Source organism: Opisthorchis viverrini (genome assembly GCF_000715545.1).
Source record: "Opisthorchis viverrini unplaced genomic scaffold opera_v5_164, whole genome shotgun sequence".
Taxonomy (NCBI): domain Eukaryota; kingdom Metazoa; phylum Platyhelminthes; class Trematoda; order Opisthorchiida; family Opisthorchiidae; genus Opisthorchis; species Opisthorchis viverrini.
In genome coordinates, this window is record NW_008751819.1 from 299,347 (window position 1) to 316,063 (window position 16,717).

Sequence of the window (16,717 nt, forward strand, 5' to 3'; positions counted from 1 at the left end):
ATAGCCAAAACCGAGTGAAAAAAGGGACCTTGGTTTCCACGCTAACAATGTCATTCATAGTTTCCTGTGGTTTTCTCGCTAATAGGAACGAAGAAGTTCCTAAACTGCTCTGAGATTCTATAAACCAAGCATTTCGTTTATTCCATCCTACGAATATTTTATTCACGCAAAACTTTTAGTGAAACAGAAGGCCAATAGTTTGTTCGTTTCGGTTGTTGACTGTTCCATATTGCCTGGATGAAAGAAATTATGATTCATTGCGATTATATTTAACAGTAAACCGCAGCAACGAGTCTGTACATTGGATGCTCTCAACCAGACAAAGTAGTTTCGCGTTCTCTGCTAAACACAGCCACACCCCCTGGGTGCAATCCTATCAATCAGTAACATTGAAATGGAACAGGATGCGAGTGGAATAGTTCTTTGTCCGCAAGGATCTCTCCTTCTAGAATCTCAGTCAAATTACTACAAAAACTCTCGTCCTTTGAGGATTGCTTAGCCAGCCGGTCAGGTGTTTTTGAATGGCCACAAATGCCCAAGTGTAGACCAGCCTATGGTATGAATAATCGATATCCAGGTCACGTGATGTGGATGACTGCTTATCACTTGAAGCTATCGGGGCTTCCGTACGGGAAAACGCAGAACGCAGGTCCGAAACACAAATCAGATGTGAGTGATACGCTACCAGAAAAAAAAACACACTTCAGCACTTAAACATAGAATTTTTGAAACAGGAGTTTATTGTCGTGATCACGTGCTAAAAAGGAAAAAAAGTAACAGGGTGCCGCCTAAGGGCCTCGTGGTTGCGCGCTGGTCTTCATCGTGCCACAAAGCCGGGACGGTGTTTAAACAGAATAGGCAGCTGAACTTGTCTGATCGTGTCACAACGACTGCAGTGCCTGTTAAAGCAAGTTCTTCGGAATAGATCACATGATCCATATCTTTGATATCTGCGCTCACATTGAAAGTTTCAAAATGAAACTCCTTTTATTGTCAGATGAAACTGCAAAACTGTTAGAAGGTTCACGTGCATAAACGTAACGGAGAACGAGTGTTCTCGATCGCTCAGTTGGCAGGACATCCATCCTTCAGGCGAAAGGTTGGTGGTTCGAATCCCTCATCAGGGTTGGAACTTCTATTCATCTTATGTGCAATGAGACCTCCAGAGCTCAATTTAACAGTGAAAAATTTGGTTTCTATGACCCGCTGTTAAATTGAATATTGATGGACAATACTGGGAAGACTGTTCTGCACACATTATGAAGACTGATAAGTTAAGCAAGAATCTGCAGCCAGGTAACCAAAGTTTACGTGAGTGCGTTTATATATCACCTTGGCAACTACACGCAAATTATCAATTGAATTAAACAATATGCAAATTTTCAAAAATTTTGTGCTGCTTGAGGACTCACAAAAAACGAATTCTCACATCGCTGTCTCTGGGTGCGTTGAACCTTTGGCTAAGCTCCGGCCGATCGATCTTCACTGCATCTCGGGAATGAACCTTTTGAATTTTGCCCATTACTCCGTTTATTTTTGCGTCAGACAGTTTGAATGAGACTAAAGGTCGGAATCAAACAAAACTTGGTGGCTGAGCCATCCACCGCCCCACAAACGTTTCCACGTATGTGCACTTCAGTAGTTGAGTCACTTGGGAGTGCTTCCGACCTGTCGGTGATGTACCGTGTTACAAAGGTTTTGTCAGAACACTTTAAGTAAATCCCTTTGGCGCGGGTCTCGAAACGTATCATGTAACGTTCAGCTCTCACCGGAGACATACGATAGTCTTTGGAGTGGGTAGGTCGTACCTGAACAGAACATGGCCACAAGGAAAACAGGGATCCAGATAACTCACTGATGTGTAAGGCAAAAAAATCTCTCAGCTGTAACTCCCTTCCGGTGCCTAGCTGCTACCCGAAAGAAGCACGAGGGCTGGGGTCCTGCCAGGTTGCCCAAGCCTAGATAGGGGAAGTCGAGAGACAGAGGTCAGGTTCGAACCACAGACCTTCAGGTCAGTAAATTCGCGCTGTAACCACTTGAGCCATCTCGCCCCGGTGTGTAAGGCACCTACGTGACACCTCCAAAATAACTTGTCTCGACGTCTTAACATCTCCTACACATGAGGAAGACAGCGATACTGTTCGCCAAAAACGATCGACTTCATTCATTCCACAGCGCGTGAATTCATTTACATACGTATAACACAAATAAATGTTGAGTAATGACAGGAGGGATTCCCTACGCCCTGACTAAGGTGGGATTGGTTGACACGGTGTCAGGACAACGCCTTACTCAGTGCCGAATTCCAACAGAAATGCGATAACTTCTCCAGGTGTTAGTCTTTTCAGCAGAAAACTCAGTAAAACTCAGTGCACCTTATCACACGGACTTCATCAGTTTGAATGTCTGGAATAGAGGTCAGTTGCACTGGTTTTGCTTGCAATTAGAACAGATCAATATCTTCTAGTGAGCTCGCTTACATACTCTCCCGTCCACCAACCCGTGTTCAGGTGGGATTTTGTAGCAAGTTAATGAGAGTTATCGACTGTCACGGATACAATGGCAAGCGCTGCGTAAGTGCTGTACATAAGTGTTGTTGGCGTTGTAAAAACCGGGTGAGCTTTTAGCGAGAGGACAGACCGTACTGATCACAGTTTGCTGAAAGAAGCGTAGAACATCCTCCGGTTGGGTTGATAAAAGACTAAAGGTGGAAGACGTGTGATAGAACACAAAACTGGAAAGATTCTGCTTTAGTGGTTAGCTTAAAACTGAAGGGACTAAAGCGACTGTACCGACTACAATTTCATGAGGGTTGTTAGTTGGGGGTGGATGAATAAAAATGTTAGTCACAGTGACGGTTTGCAGGACTTACGTCGATATCCTAAAGTGGCCAATGAGATGCACGCGGGCTTATCGCTTAATCATGTGTCCTCATTGCACTATCAATCAATACTTTCTATTGATTACTCCATCCTGATTTTAGTTGAGTGATATCTGTTCACCAGTTGAACTTCTTGAGCTCCCGCAGCGTCCAAATAGTGGGCTATTGTATAGTAACGGTAGCAACTCTATAAGAAACGATGGTTATGACAGACACACTTAAGTGACACGTGTATCAATTTCGCTTGAAAATTCCTCATCGTGTCCTGTTGCAATCAACCAAGTGAGTCCACACCAAAAGGGAAGGCAGTGGACTCGAGTTTTGCCCTTAATGGACCGGGTGTGGAACTCAGGACATACGAGCACGTCCAAAATGCGCTTGGCGCGCTTGAATTGTCATATGTAAACAGACGAACGTTCACAATGCGATTGGTTTGCTCGATGCCTTGAAAGATGATCCAGTAACGGTCCTGGTTGTCTCGATCGACTGATCCGCTTTTCGGAACTTTTCAGTCCTGGATGGGGACCCCGAAACGGGCCACATCAATGGCTAGAGACTCGTGCCCTTAGTGGCGCTTGTGCATTCAAGCTATTGCCTTCAGAGCATAGTCCGCTTCTCGGTCCCCTTATTTAAAAGATCACTGACGGATTTGCTCATCAATTTGTCGGCTCCTGCATCCGACGCGTAGTCACACATCATCGGTGAAGGAAACTGTGGCAGCTACAACTACTGTCCGACAAGTATGCGGTTCTTATAGTTGACTGAGGAATATGAGGAGGATGACGATGATGGTGATGATGATGATGATGACAACGACGATCATGATGATGATGACGATGATGATGGTGTTGATGATAATGATGACGATGATGATGATGATAATGATGATGATGATGCAGTCACTCAGCGCGGCGGGTGCCCGAAGCCTCTTGGATGTGAAAATAAAGGTGTAGAAAGCATGCGGTGCTGGTGTAGTGGTAACACGCTCTCCTCACATTTTAAATATTCGAAGTTGAAACTTTTACACGATCAGGAATATGTACTGCTGATTAGCTCTAATAAGACTGAAATTCGGGTACCATTCTCGTTATCTTGTGGGTGGATTCTGCAGAACCGTAGCGCCGGGCAAGACAAGGACTGTTCAAACGAGAGTGAGTACGGATACTTAGTTCATTCATACTATAAGGGATAGACTGGCTATTTATTGTGGTCACTCAAGCATGAAATCAATAGACAGGTTCAAAATTGCGATGCGCATCGTAGTGTGCATGATGTGAACTCGCCTTTATTCGAATGCCACACTTGGAGTGGGTGCTCGACGTGTTCTCGCGTTCCCCTGCACACTGGAATATCAGACTTCGTTGCGGTTGCTGTTCTGTTCATTTATCTGGGAAATCTGGTGTCAAACGGCCGGTCACCAACCGGGGGGTGGGGGGCTTTGTGAGTTAGCGGTGCGTCGAAGTGCGCCCATGTGTAGACCTTGAGCAGTGCAGTACCCATACCTGATATATCGTGTTGACGCTGAGTTTAGCCTCTGAGTAGATGGATGGTTGTCCGGATACCGACCAGAGACTTAGCAACCATCAAACAAAAGGGCACCGGTCTTAAGCAGAAGCAATCCCGCACACCGGCAAGAATCATTAGGGGTAAGATCGACGCCCTGCTCAACGCCTACACACCGACTCACTAAAAGGATTAACCAACTCACTAAACACTGATGCTGTCATCTGGATTCGTGACAAAACGCCTGCAACCAAAGTGCCTAGTTCAGCTTGGCTAATGTGAATGGAACTGCCAACTCTCCCAGCAATCTGCTAACTTCCTTTGAAGTAACGCCAAACACCGCATGATTATAAATCCTACTTCCTCAAACGGAACGGAGAACCCAATTGCGTTTCGTTTGTCGTCAGTCCACTAGCTTCCAAATGTAGACGGACTATTTCGAGATTGTCAATGACGAAACTATATGAAATTTTCTCATCTCGTAATCTGTTATTCCGATGACAGTGAGACTAGGCAAAGCGCGAAGCTGATGGTATGTGTGTGTGTGTGTGTGTGTGTGTGTGTGTACAGACGCGTCTAGTTGTGAATGGATGAACTGTCATGAAAACTGTTTTCCTCCAATGTGTTTGTCCCCTTTTCCTAATCTGGACGCGCATACATCATTGTCATGCGAGTTGTGTCTTACCACGACGACAAAAAGAAAACAAATCGTTCAGCTGTAACACCCTTCTCCGGCGCCTAGCTGTCATGCTACTCGAAGGAAGCACGAGGGCTGGGATACTGTCAGGTTGCCCAAGCCTAGACAGGGGAAGTCAAGAGGTAGATGTCAGGTTCGAACCACGGACCTTCCGGTCTGATGAATCCTAAGCACTTCCCGTGCTTCGTTGTTGTCGACGTCACTGGCAAGTTATTGACCGGGCTTTCCCACGAATAACTAACTAGTGATGTGTAAAAATTGCCCGCCCTCATCGACTGAAAGCGATCACTAACCTAGTGGATTTTTTCCATGTGTAAACGATCAGCTATGGAGATTCTAAAAAGAAATCCCCTGCAGTGCCGGAAAAAAGACTCATCGACAAGACTCATCGACAGCTTTATTGCGAATAAGCGGGTGCGAGAACAAGCGTAAGTGCGGAAAGACAACGGCCTCTAGCTACCTTATTGGAGGGGCACGGTCTGACCTTGGTCCAACGCTGTCCCGCACTGTCTGGCTTTGATACAAGGCTGTCAGTCGCTGCGTATTGAGGGGGCGTTGTCCTTCTGGTCGGCATCTAGCGGAGTTGAGGGTCTAGATAGATTGCGGGCATTCAGTGGTTGCTTTCAGGAATCTGACCTTCCTGCTAGTTTTACGTACCTCGGAAGCTGCATTAGTTCCGACTGTAGTGCGACAGATGAGATCAGTGCACGAGTGTGCAAGGCTCAGGTCGCGTTCTCGTCTTCGAAGAGGAGGAAAAGGCGCAATAGTTCTTGGACGAACTGACCAAAGGCATCCCGTCCTTTGGTATGCACTTTGCAACCACAAGGTGTAAGGTCATGTTCTTGGACATGCAGCCACTGAACACGCCACTTAATGGTACTGGAAGTTGTGGAGGTTTTTACGTATCTTGGAAGTTGTATTAGTTATGGTTATAGTGTGACGGATAAGGTCAATTCACGAACCTGCAAGGCTGAGGTCGCGCTTGCTAATTTGAGACACGTATGGCGTCAAAGCGGTGTATCCCTGAATCTCAAGGAACAGGTATATCAGCCTACGGTGTGGGCTGTTCTGTTGTATGTCTTTGATACTTGGCCTGTTCGAGCAGTGGAACTGAGACGTCCTCATGTCTTTGACAATCGTTGTCTCATGTTATGTATGTATGTCTTTCAGTGACACACTTTGAAAAACTCAGGGCCTGGTTCTAGTCTCTAAGCCCCAACTGAGTACGTACAACTTTTCCAGCTGATCCAACGAGTCATGGACATAATCGGTTCCTTCCAAATTACCGTTTAATTCTTCGGCAACGAACGAGTCCAATCAATCAATGCAGACCTTACGGCTCAACGTCGGGATTCTGAACCGATTCTCGACGTGCTAATTAGGAGATTTCGGGTAAGAACTCTCAACTAAGGGGGCGCTTATTAATGAAACGGAAAACACATGAATAGAATCAAGCGGTTTCTTTGGGAAAAAGCGTGCTCAACTGTACATTAGCCTGAAGTTGAAAAAAAAGTAAAACAAAAGAATATGTTACCGAAACGGATGGGCAGTAGTTCCCAAATGGTTACAAGGCTATTTGTGATGTCGGAATTTTGACAGCGAGTGTGCCTGCGCGACTCTCTGAATCTATGTGTTCAATGGAGCAAGGGTAATTGTAAACTTCTTTTAAAGTCCCGAAAATTGGTGCAGACGAAATAAACGGTTGATTGGAATGACTTCTAGTTCACTCCGATGTTCCGCCTCAGTGAAAGTTTGACTTCCCCTTGCTATGCTTCATTTCACAAGAAGCAGAGACACAATGTCAAACGAATTGTTAAGAAACACCAAACAGTTGGTTGTTGACCAAAACAATTTACCTAGGGGGAAACAGCTCATCCGTTTGGATGCGTAATTCATCCTAACTTGTAGTGGTGATCAAACACCTTGATTGTACTACTTGCAAGTAGTTGCGAGATTTGAAATTTGAGCGAACCCTTTCTCGTCTTAGCGATCATTTTGGACCAAGGAGTTAAGTGAACATCTGGATTACGAGGTAAGCGTGATAAAACCAGTCCGACAGACCAAGCAACGCCCGAATGAATTGTCATACTTGGGCAGATGATTGCGTAACACACCTGAAGTCTCCTCGTATTTCCAATGTTCAGAGTTCACATTCCAACGTATGATGAGCTCTACCAGGAGCGGATCTCAAGCTTCCCCCAACTCAGCTGAGTGTAGGAAGACACAGGGGCAGACTGTGTGATCGTAAATGACGTGGAAGTAGGCACCGTGAGTCCTTCTGCAAGAATGCAGGGGAGTTTGTGAAAAATGTTCTATCTGTATCCATGAGAACGAAGTAGGTAGCGAAAAAAGCCTGTTTTCTGTGATCTTCCCTCTTGGCTAAGACATCACAAATTTATATGGTACCAGAAATCACGTGAAAAAGGTTTAAACCGGAGGCACATACACTTTAGAGAAATAGAGATCAAAGGAAGGCGGGTTGAATGAGGGGTAGGTCAATCGGTCACGGAATCAGGTAAGTGACGTCAATGTCAGACAGACTTGCAGGACCGGATGTTTCGTAGGCCATTTCAAGTTCATAGGTCGCACAAGTTTCTTTTGGATGCAAAGTTGTGGGTCCAGCAGTCGGATTCCTATCGCCTCTGCGATCGATAGTAGTCTGGATCGTACCAGTCGTGGTCCGTTCAGAGGTACCCGGTATATGATGGTGAAGGCTTGCTCCCTGTCTATGATATGACAGGTTTCGGCCAAGTGTGTTGCAATTGCGCTTGAGCCTGGTTTCTTCCCACTACCACTCAGAGATACGGGATTGTGTTCTCACATTCTGTCCGACAAATGCCTTGTCGTACGACGAACGTATGACGCTCGGCACGAGCATACAAATGAGTACACGGAAAAGCTGGTGGTAGAACGTGGCAATTTGTCCTTCAAGCAGAACTTGATGGTGGGGCTGGAGTTGAAGCTCAGACATAGATTAGGGGCCAATTATATCGTATCAAGATAGCTTCTAAGCCTTCTGATGATTAGTTCAGCAACCGAGTAACCTTTGAATGGAAGTCTCATGTATACGGGCTTCTTCCCAACAGAACATTGTGTAGGTTTGGGCTTAACGGGTTCCATGGTCTTAAGTACGAACCCTTCCGGATAGTAGTTCTGCAGGAATGTGCGTAACAAGAACTTTAGTTCTTCATCTAAGCAGTCGGGGGAGCATATCTTCATTGCTCACTCAGGCAGGTATCTAATTAGGTTATGCTTTTGTCGCAACGGAACAAACCTATTAAAGTGAATATAATGATATTTCCACGTTTACTTTCTGTGAACCTTGCGTTCTATGGTCTGGTCAGTCTTCTTTTCAAAATTGCCACTGTTTCTCAGAGTTTTTGGTTGTCAGATGAACTCCCAGCCTGGTGTAATTAAAGAAACCCAGCTCATCTTTACTCATGAGTAGTGTTGTAAACAGGAGGAGAGAAAAGGTATTCGACATGTGGGGGAAACCTGCGACACGTTATCCACTTAATATATACGGTAACCTTGTCAGATACGAACCTGTTGGTAAGACACCATCCTACGGTGTTTAATTTATTGTAGCCAGTCAGATTCCGTGTGGGCGTGATAACAATATACAGTTAGTTATTCAAAAAAACATGTAAAACTCTACCCACTCCATTGAATTTCCTTAGTATGGCAAGATAACAAAGCCCGAAGGACACTTTCGTGAAGTCTGCCTGTCTATGATAATCAACAGTGAACAGCTGTTTTGTCCTGAGTGGGATTCACTCAGTCAGCCACTCGTGGCCGCATAGCTCAGTGTTCAAGCTGACAGCCAGACGTTTAAGAGGTTCGAAACACCTTGGAGTCCCGTGAGATGCTGTTACATCTGACTGATGTCCTCAGTCCAGTGCCTGGTACCGGAGAAAAGATTCACCGACAAGGAAAACAACAGTTTTATCGCGAACAAGCGCGTGAATGTGAAATGTACAACGGCCTCGCGCTATATACAACATGGGGCATTGCCTGACCTTGATCCAAGGCTGACTTTGATCCAAGGTTGTCTGATTAGCGTGTAGTGAAGTTTGAGGGTCCAAGAAGGTTTCCGGTATTCCTTATAGATGCCCATTTACAATGATATCGAATATGGGTGATGCAGAGTTTTCTTGTTTTCTCAACCTAGATTGGCTTCCCTTACAGGACCAAGTCTCCACTAAAAAATTATCAAATCTGAATACAATATCACCCAAATATCAGTTTCAAATCTCCTTTAGAAATAAAAAATTCTGTTGCCTGAAAAGCCAAAAGGGGACAACATCAAAACCTGCTCGTGTTCTTGCCTGTACAAAAGAGAAGGGCGAAATATCACTCTGAAACCTCGTTTTACACCTTAACGAGTTTCATCCTTGGGTCAAAGTAAAGAAAACAACAGAAAGGGGGCAGAATTTTCTTCGTCTCTTGGTATAAGGGGAGTTTCACAACATATTCTGTCGGAGGAACCATAACTGACCAGGCGGAATTGGGTCTGTTATGGCAAACTGTTTACACAGAGAGATGCTGTCGAAACCGAACTGGGTTTATTCATCCACCTGCAGTGGCTGTAACGGTCACATTGGGGAAATTGACCGTACGTTTAAAGCTCGCCTTCATATGTCTTGCCCATGATGAACCGGGCGAACTTGACTGGAGCGTTGTGTTCGACTGCAATCAAGTCAGATAACCAGAAACCTCATTGAGTCTCTTCACGTCATATACTACTTATAAGACTGCCGAAAACTCTTGGAAAGGGCACGAACGGTTTCGCTTTCCTGGAGCCCATCACGTAGGTGCAGTCCCTGAGTTCTACGTGAACCAAAGCTGCATGAAATTCAACTTGTGAACTCATCTGCACACTAATTTAGTTCTACTCCACTCTGCCGTACCTTCCCCCACTCACCATTACTCAGAATAAACAGTTTTTTCATGACAGACGGGGTTTCAATAAGTCTGTTGAGAAATCTGCATTCGTGGGTCCTTCACTGATGCTATCATAATGGACCATCCCACGCACATTAGTGTCACATCAGAAATGAATTGGGTTCTATATTCTCGGACAAATCTGTGACATTTTGTAAGCCACATTTGTCCAGCTTAACAAGAAATGGTTTATTTGCCCACACTTGGTTATAATCCATGAAAAAATAAATCGAACTAAGGGGTTCCATTAAGTTGCCTTGGTGTGCGTGACCACTAAACAAGGAACGAACAGCACGATATTTGCTCTCTAGTAATAGCGTGCACAAACACGATACATCATTTTTTCACAGAAAAAAATCGCATTCCACTGGGCAATAAATTCTGCTTCTGCTCATATCAGATAGCTAGCTTGTGGTGCGGATTTTCCGTCCTGCGCCTACAGATAACGGCGTTGTCGCTGAATGGACCTGACTGATTAGGTGACGGAACAGGTCTGGTAAAGTTCCATATGAAACGAACAGAAATTTTAGGAAAAAAGCTGTGTAATTTAGGCAGATTGCACGAGCAATCTAAAACGATTATAAAGACAATGGCAGTCGTTAATTGTTAGAAAGCCTGTACTGGTTGTTTTCCCGCCCGTTTAGCAGTTATCGTGAGTGATTGTCATCAAACAGGCGGTCAATCTATTCATATTGTGCAGGCACAATGAGTCATCAGCTGGTATCTGTTACCGTTCTATGGATTTGTTCGGCCTTCCGCATCTCAGTTGCGGTTAAACGCAAATGTTTATACCAGTATCCAAATTATGGACACTCAAGCTTTCAACGAACGTGACAGCGGACCATGGGACCAAATCGAAACAAGCAGGGCCGCATTTGAAAATTAAATACACTTCACTCTCCTAGTCAATAGGATGAATTCCTATCCGGCTAGTTTAAAAAATATCGACCGCAACTTCTTAAAGACGGAGAGTCAAACTGGGAGCAGGTTAAATACACATGTCCAAACAAGATCGTAATACGGAAAACACCTGAGGACTTAAATGATCGCAAACCTCGGGGAAAACGATGTCACCAAAAATGGTGAACATGAAACGTTTAGCAAGAATTGATGTGAGACTTGTAGCTATCCCCTCACCCACATACTTGTCTGTTCAGCTCACAGTCGCTGGCTGGATCACGATACTCTTTTTTTCTGCACTCAAACCACGTCACATTAAGGTTACTCATCTGACATATACTATCTGTACCGTCCAGCAAGCGTAGCAACAACTAATGTGCTGACGTACCCACTTACACGCAAACGGACCTACATATAGGGAAACCGAACACATCAGCAAACATCGCGCGCGCGCAGGAAGTCAACCGCTCTCCACAAGTCCACGGACAATTACGGAACTCGTGTAGCGGCCATACTGCGGAGAAAACACATTGCCGCCGTCCGGACTTTCACCAAGGAACTCTCACAGTTCCCCTTTTGACATTCCGCATTGCATTTATTCTTATACGTGTTGTAACCCACCGCTGTCAACCATGGTAAAAACGTTTATTAGTGCATATACCTTCGGAATATACCGCAGCCTGTGCACCAATGAACTCAACCAATCACGTGAAGCAAGCAGCCTCAACTTCTATGTTAGGCCAACCGTCGCACGACCGGGTGAAGCACCGAAGAGTTAGTGTATCCAAATGTTTTCTGAAGTCAGTAGTAGACCGTCACGTTCATCAGAAGGTCTCGCATTGTAGGATACACTAGTTGACTGCAAGATCCAGTCTACTCCCAGTTTTTCTCAGGCAGAACGTTTACTATGATACCCGCAAAGGCAGTATGGATTGGTTTTTCAGCTAATTTAACTGCACGATAGATGAATACCATTCATTACTTGTGTCCACAGTTAGTTTCCCATTCAAAACATTTCAACCCAATTTTCGGCAATCAGCAGCGCAGTGTCTCATTGTCTTTTTTTGGCGGGCTCAGTTAGCATATAATACTGGGCGTTACGGTGATTGTATCACCACCGGGAAATTTACTGCACCGATATTTTTTAACGACTCGTCTAGTGAACTCATGAAAAGTGGGAATGCTAAAAGTCTGCCACCAAACCGTTGGATTTTTTTATTTCAATGGGTAAAACAATTTATCAAGAACGTGGGGAGTTTTCGAAGCCTTCAAAGAGAAGTTGATCTATGCTGCAAGGTCCAACGGGACCAGATAGTAGTGTATATCTCAGGAAACTTCAGGGTGCGGCTTGTTGCCGAACGGCTACTACCAGCCGAGAAGTCATGGGTTATAAACTGGTTTCTTGAGAACCTGTAGCTACCTAGTCACCCACATACTTGACTCCTCAGCTCGCAGCCCCCACTGAATCACGGGACTTGTCTTTTTCATACCCACAAACCACGTCATACAAAGGTGACTCATCGGAAATCGATTGTTTTTACCGTCTAGTGAGCGTAGCTGACACACCCACGTACACGCAAACGGACCCACATATAGGGAAATCGAACACAGTCAGCAAACACAGACTGGCGCGCGCGCGCAGGGAGCAGGAGGTCAATCGATCTCCACGGACAATTATGGAACACGTGGAGCACCCATACTGCGGAGAAAACACTTTCTCGCCGCGCGGACTTTCACCAAGGAACCCTCACAGACGATAAGTTCCTCTTTTGACTTGCTCCCATGTTGCATTGTATTTATTTTATACGTGTTGCAACCCACCATCGTCAACTGTAGTAGAAACTTTTATTAGTGCATATACCTTCTGAATTGCATTATGGCTGTCATCAACACATCCCCCTCATGATTCCTAATGAGGATGAAACAGATGTAAAGTGCTTCAGTATAGATTGCCAGTACTTACTGGATGAGATATCCATTTAAACAATTTAGGTTGAGCATAATTAAATTAGAATCGTTGACCATGCGCCTTTAAGTGACTGACGTCAGTCTTCATCTGCAATGTCTTGCACAGGAAGTGGAAAGTTGCACCCTTGCAGGAGGTCGGTTCTTGCCTTACTACAAGGTACTCACTCCGGGTGTAACGGTTATACTACTGATGAGGAAGGCACGTGAGTAGTGTTTTTTCTTGTAAATTCGCTTTGCGTCTCTTGAAAGGGAGATTTGTTGCGGAATTTGTGGAGTCGCTTTGTAGCATTTGCTTGGATTTGAGCAACAGTCAATGAATATCCAGGAAGGTTCAGGAAGACGCGTTCGAAGAGAAGACGGATGTTTAGTTTTTGTAAATAAGATGCAAATGAGGGTTTTGCTTTCCTGTCCAATAGTCTGTAACTGGTCAGTTGGCATTTTTCTAATAAATAACTCGGCAGCGAAGGCCTTCTTCCTTTCACGATTACCTACTCCACCGTAAGATAACTCCGTATCTGTCATACTGGTGTAACGGTGATACTACTGATGGGTAGGCACGCGAGTAGTATGTGTTGTTCATAGAATTTCACTTTGCGTCTACTGAAAAAGGCAGATCTGTTGCGGAATTCGTGGAGCCACTTTGTAACATCTGCTTGGATTTGACCGACGAATAATTGGAGTCAATGAATCTCCAGGAAAGTTCAAGAAGACTCATTCGGGAGAAGATCGGTGTCCAGTTTTTGTAACTAAGATGCAGATTAGAGTTTTGCTTCCCTGTTCAATGGTCTGTAACCGGTTATTTAATCGGGAAATGCCAACTGACCGGTTACAGACCGTTGGACATGGAGGCAAAACTCTAATTTGCATCTTATTTACAAAAACTGGACATCCATCTTCTCCATCTTCTTCTTGAACTTTTCTGGAGATTTATTGACTCCACTCATTCGTCGGTCAAATCCAAGCAAATGTTACAAAGTGGCTCCACGAATTCCGCAACAGATCTCCCTTTTTCAATAGACACAAAGCGAAATTCTACGACCAACATATACTACTCGCGTGCCCACCCATCAGTAGTATCACCGTTACACTGGTAGTTTACTGGTTGTGTGTTTATCATCCCTTCATCACACAACATGGATTCTATTCATTTTTCATCGTTTTTGCACCAGTATACAGGTTTATAACGTTCTTCTCCTCCCCTTTTCCCTCTATCAACAAGTTTCGGATCCACAGAGACATGGTATAATTGTGTCTCCTCCCTGGTTGGTGTTCGAGCTTCACGGAACAATCGTTTCTTTGCCGCATTTCTTGTTCTGTCTGACCATCACCACGTCGGGTCTACCCAACTTGATTTGGGACTATTCTTCTCTAACTCACTCCCCAACCCATCCTTTTGTTTATCTCATTCCTTCAATTCAAACTTCCTTCAAGTCAAACTCTCCATTCAAACACTCGTTTGTGATTCTATTCGACTGAGTGTGTATTGCACAAAGTACGACCCATGTTTCAGCCACTGTGATCTTCTAGAAATCGTAGTATATTTTCCTGGCAGAAAATACTACTCACAAGGCTGCTGAAAACTCTTGGACAGTCTATGAACACTTTCGCCCTTCTTGAGGCCCATCCAGTACGCGAAAACTGACAGGGTAAGACAGGTTTATCCTGTCCTTGGAATGTATCATAGCCCATGTGTTATGTCAAAAAAGCATAATTCGATATTTCAGACACTCTGCGCAGCACAATCCATTGAAGAACATTATAAACGGGAGACTCATTCGAGTATCTCATGAACATCAATGTAATTTGCGAGTGGGCCTGCCTGTCCGATTCCCCACGACTTGGTATTTCAGGTAAATCATAGTGTCTGGGAAACTCGCGGCCTCTTCCACTTGGTGAGCCACAAAAAGAGTGCAGCCAGCTACCTGAGAATGTTCAGTAACCCTGTGAGTAAGAAGATATGTCAACACTCCGTCGGCTGATTTCTCATGTGTTCTACCTTCTTACTGCTTGGGTTTTTACGACTTCACTCCGTCCTCGTTGAGTTTACATTCATTTCCACCAGGAAGGTCAGAGCCCTGAAAGTACTCACTGAATGCTCGAAACCTAGTGAGACCCCCAACTCCGCTAGATGAGGGCCAGACAGACGACGACCCCGCAATATGCAGCACGTGACAACCGTGTGTGGAAGCCAGACAGTGCGAGGCAGCATTGGACCCAGGTCAGACAGTGTCCCTCCAATAAGATAGCTTGAGGCCGTTGTATTTCTGCATCCACGCTCTCGCAATCGCCTGTTCTCAATAAAACTGTTTTGTTCCTTATCAGTGATTCTTTTTCCGTCACTAGGTACGGGAGCAAGGACAGCAGCCAGATACAACAGATTGGCGACTCAGCAGATATAACAAGTTCTCAATATTATTGACATTCGTCTTTACTAATTCAAACATATTTTGCAGTTTTTGACAAAAAAACGTGGTCCTCGATGCTTCGTCGATAGAACAAAACAAACAGAACTTATTTCCACTCATTAAACCTTTGCGCATGACAACTGTAAATTCCTCTTGCCTGAGAGACCAGTCACATTGAACACCGATCGAAATCGTTTTACTCCACTTAAAGTTCACAGAAATGTGGCTCTTGAACTAAATCACCGAACCTGGTCAGCTCGATCAATGAATTCCAGCCACGTTTGTTCAGTGATGGATTTCATTCTTTAAAAGAAGTCCACCAATGCCAAAAAAATTTGAGAAGCACTATCCATCAGTTTCATTTCTGTTGAGGATCATCGGCAGTGCACATCTCACAAAATTCAAAGTTTTGGACCAGCAACCTTCAGGACAGTGGTTGAATTTCACGCTTGAGCGGTTAAACAGCAGGGTGACGAGGTCTCACTTAGACAGGACACCACTCATTCTTCAGTCACGGAAACCACATCATGTGATCGCGAATTTACTGGCTTCTGAAATGATAACATTTTAGTCGGAAGACTCCGTATTTTTCGAGGCATAATTCCAGAAAGTACCCTCCAGAAAACTCGAGGTTGCTAAGAATTCGTCGACAGCCCACGACCGGTTTCGCCCTTCTTGGGGCTCATCAGGTAGGCATAGTCCCCCGAGTTTGCGTCAACCTAATATCTATTTAAAATCAAATTGTATGAAATTAGCGAAATACACTCATTTGCAAACTAATTTGGTTTTGCGGGAGACTCACGTGGAACCCAGTTGTGAATCTTTCGTTTGTGATGTTCTCAGGCAACTGAATGTGCTGCACCAGGCCGCCTCATGTTTCAGTCGGTAGGATATTCGAGATATTGCGAAACATGTATATTCGTAATGCACTGCTCATAAGGTTGTTGAAAATTCATCGGCAGCCCACGACCGCATTACGAACCAGCCTACCGGATTATTGGTGATGATTTCTGGTTGCCATGGCAAGGTGAAAAAACAAGGTATTTGATCGATCAGATAATTTGCTTCTCGTTTATTTATTATCTGAATGCATACACGTATATAAATATACATGTATATAGATCCATAAATAGTTGGTTGTCAAGTTCCTCGCTCTGTTTTTCAGAGATGCGTTTGTCAGTTGTACGAAAAAACTGTTCATATTATCCACTTTGCAACAAACCGTGGGAACTTACAATGATCGGACGTGTGGTCATCTCACTGGGGTATTTTTATCAGCTTAGTTCTTCCATATCAACCCACGATCCATCAAACTATACATCACCCCATACCTGCATTGAGAAATATCTATAATTCACGTTCACCTCATCTATTTCCCCTCAACCGGTGCCAACAGCTCTCCTAAAAGTTTTCCAAGAC

General features: G+C 44.5%; 1 protein-coding gene across 1 annotated transcript in view; it reads left to right on the top strand.

The window, feature by feature from the left end:
* Positions 1-2,402: 2,402 nt before the first annotated feature.
* The window catches only part of T265_07224 (hypothetical protein), a gene marked incomplete at both ends in the record, with an annotated part of 19,384 nt that continues 5,069 nt past the window's right edge, over positions 2,403-16,717 (top strand). Inside the window, 3 exons of the mRNA XM_009172689.1 lie at positions 2,403-2,417; positions 2,448-2,573; positions 3,639-4,032. Of these exons, the coding sequence (XP_009170953.1) occupies positions 2,403-2,417; positions 2,448-2,573; positions 3,639-4,032 (535 nt within the window). The remainder of the gene's footprint in view (positions 2,418-2,447; positions 2,574-3,638; positions 4,033-16,717) is intronic.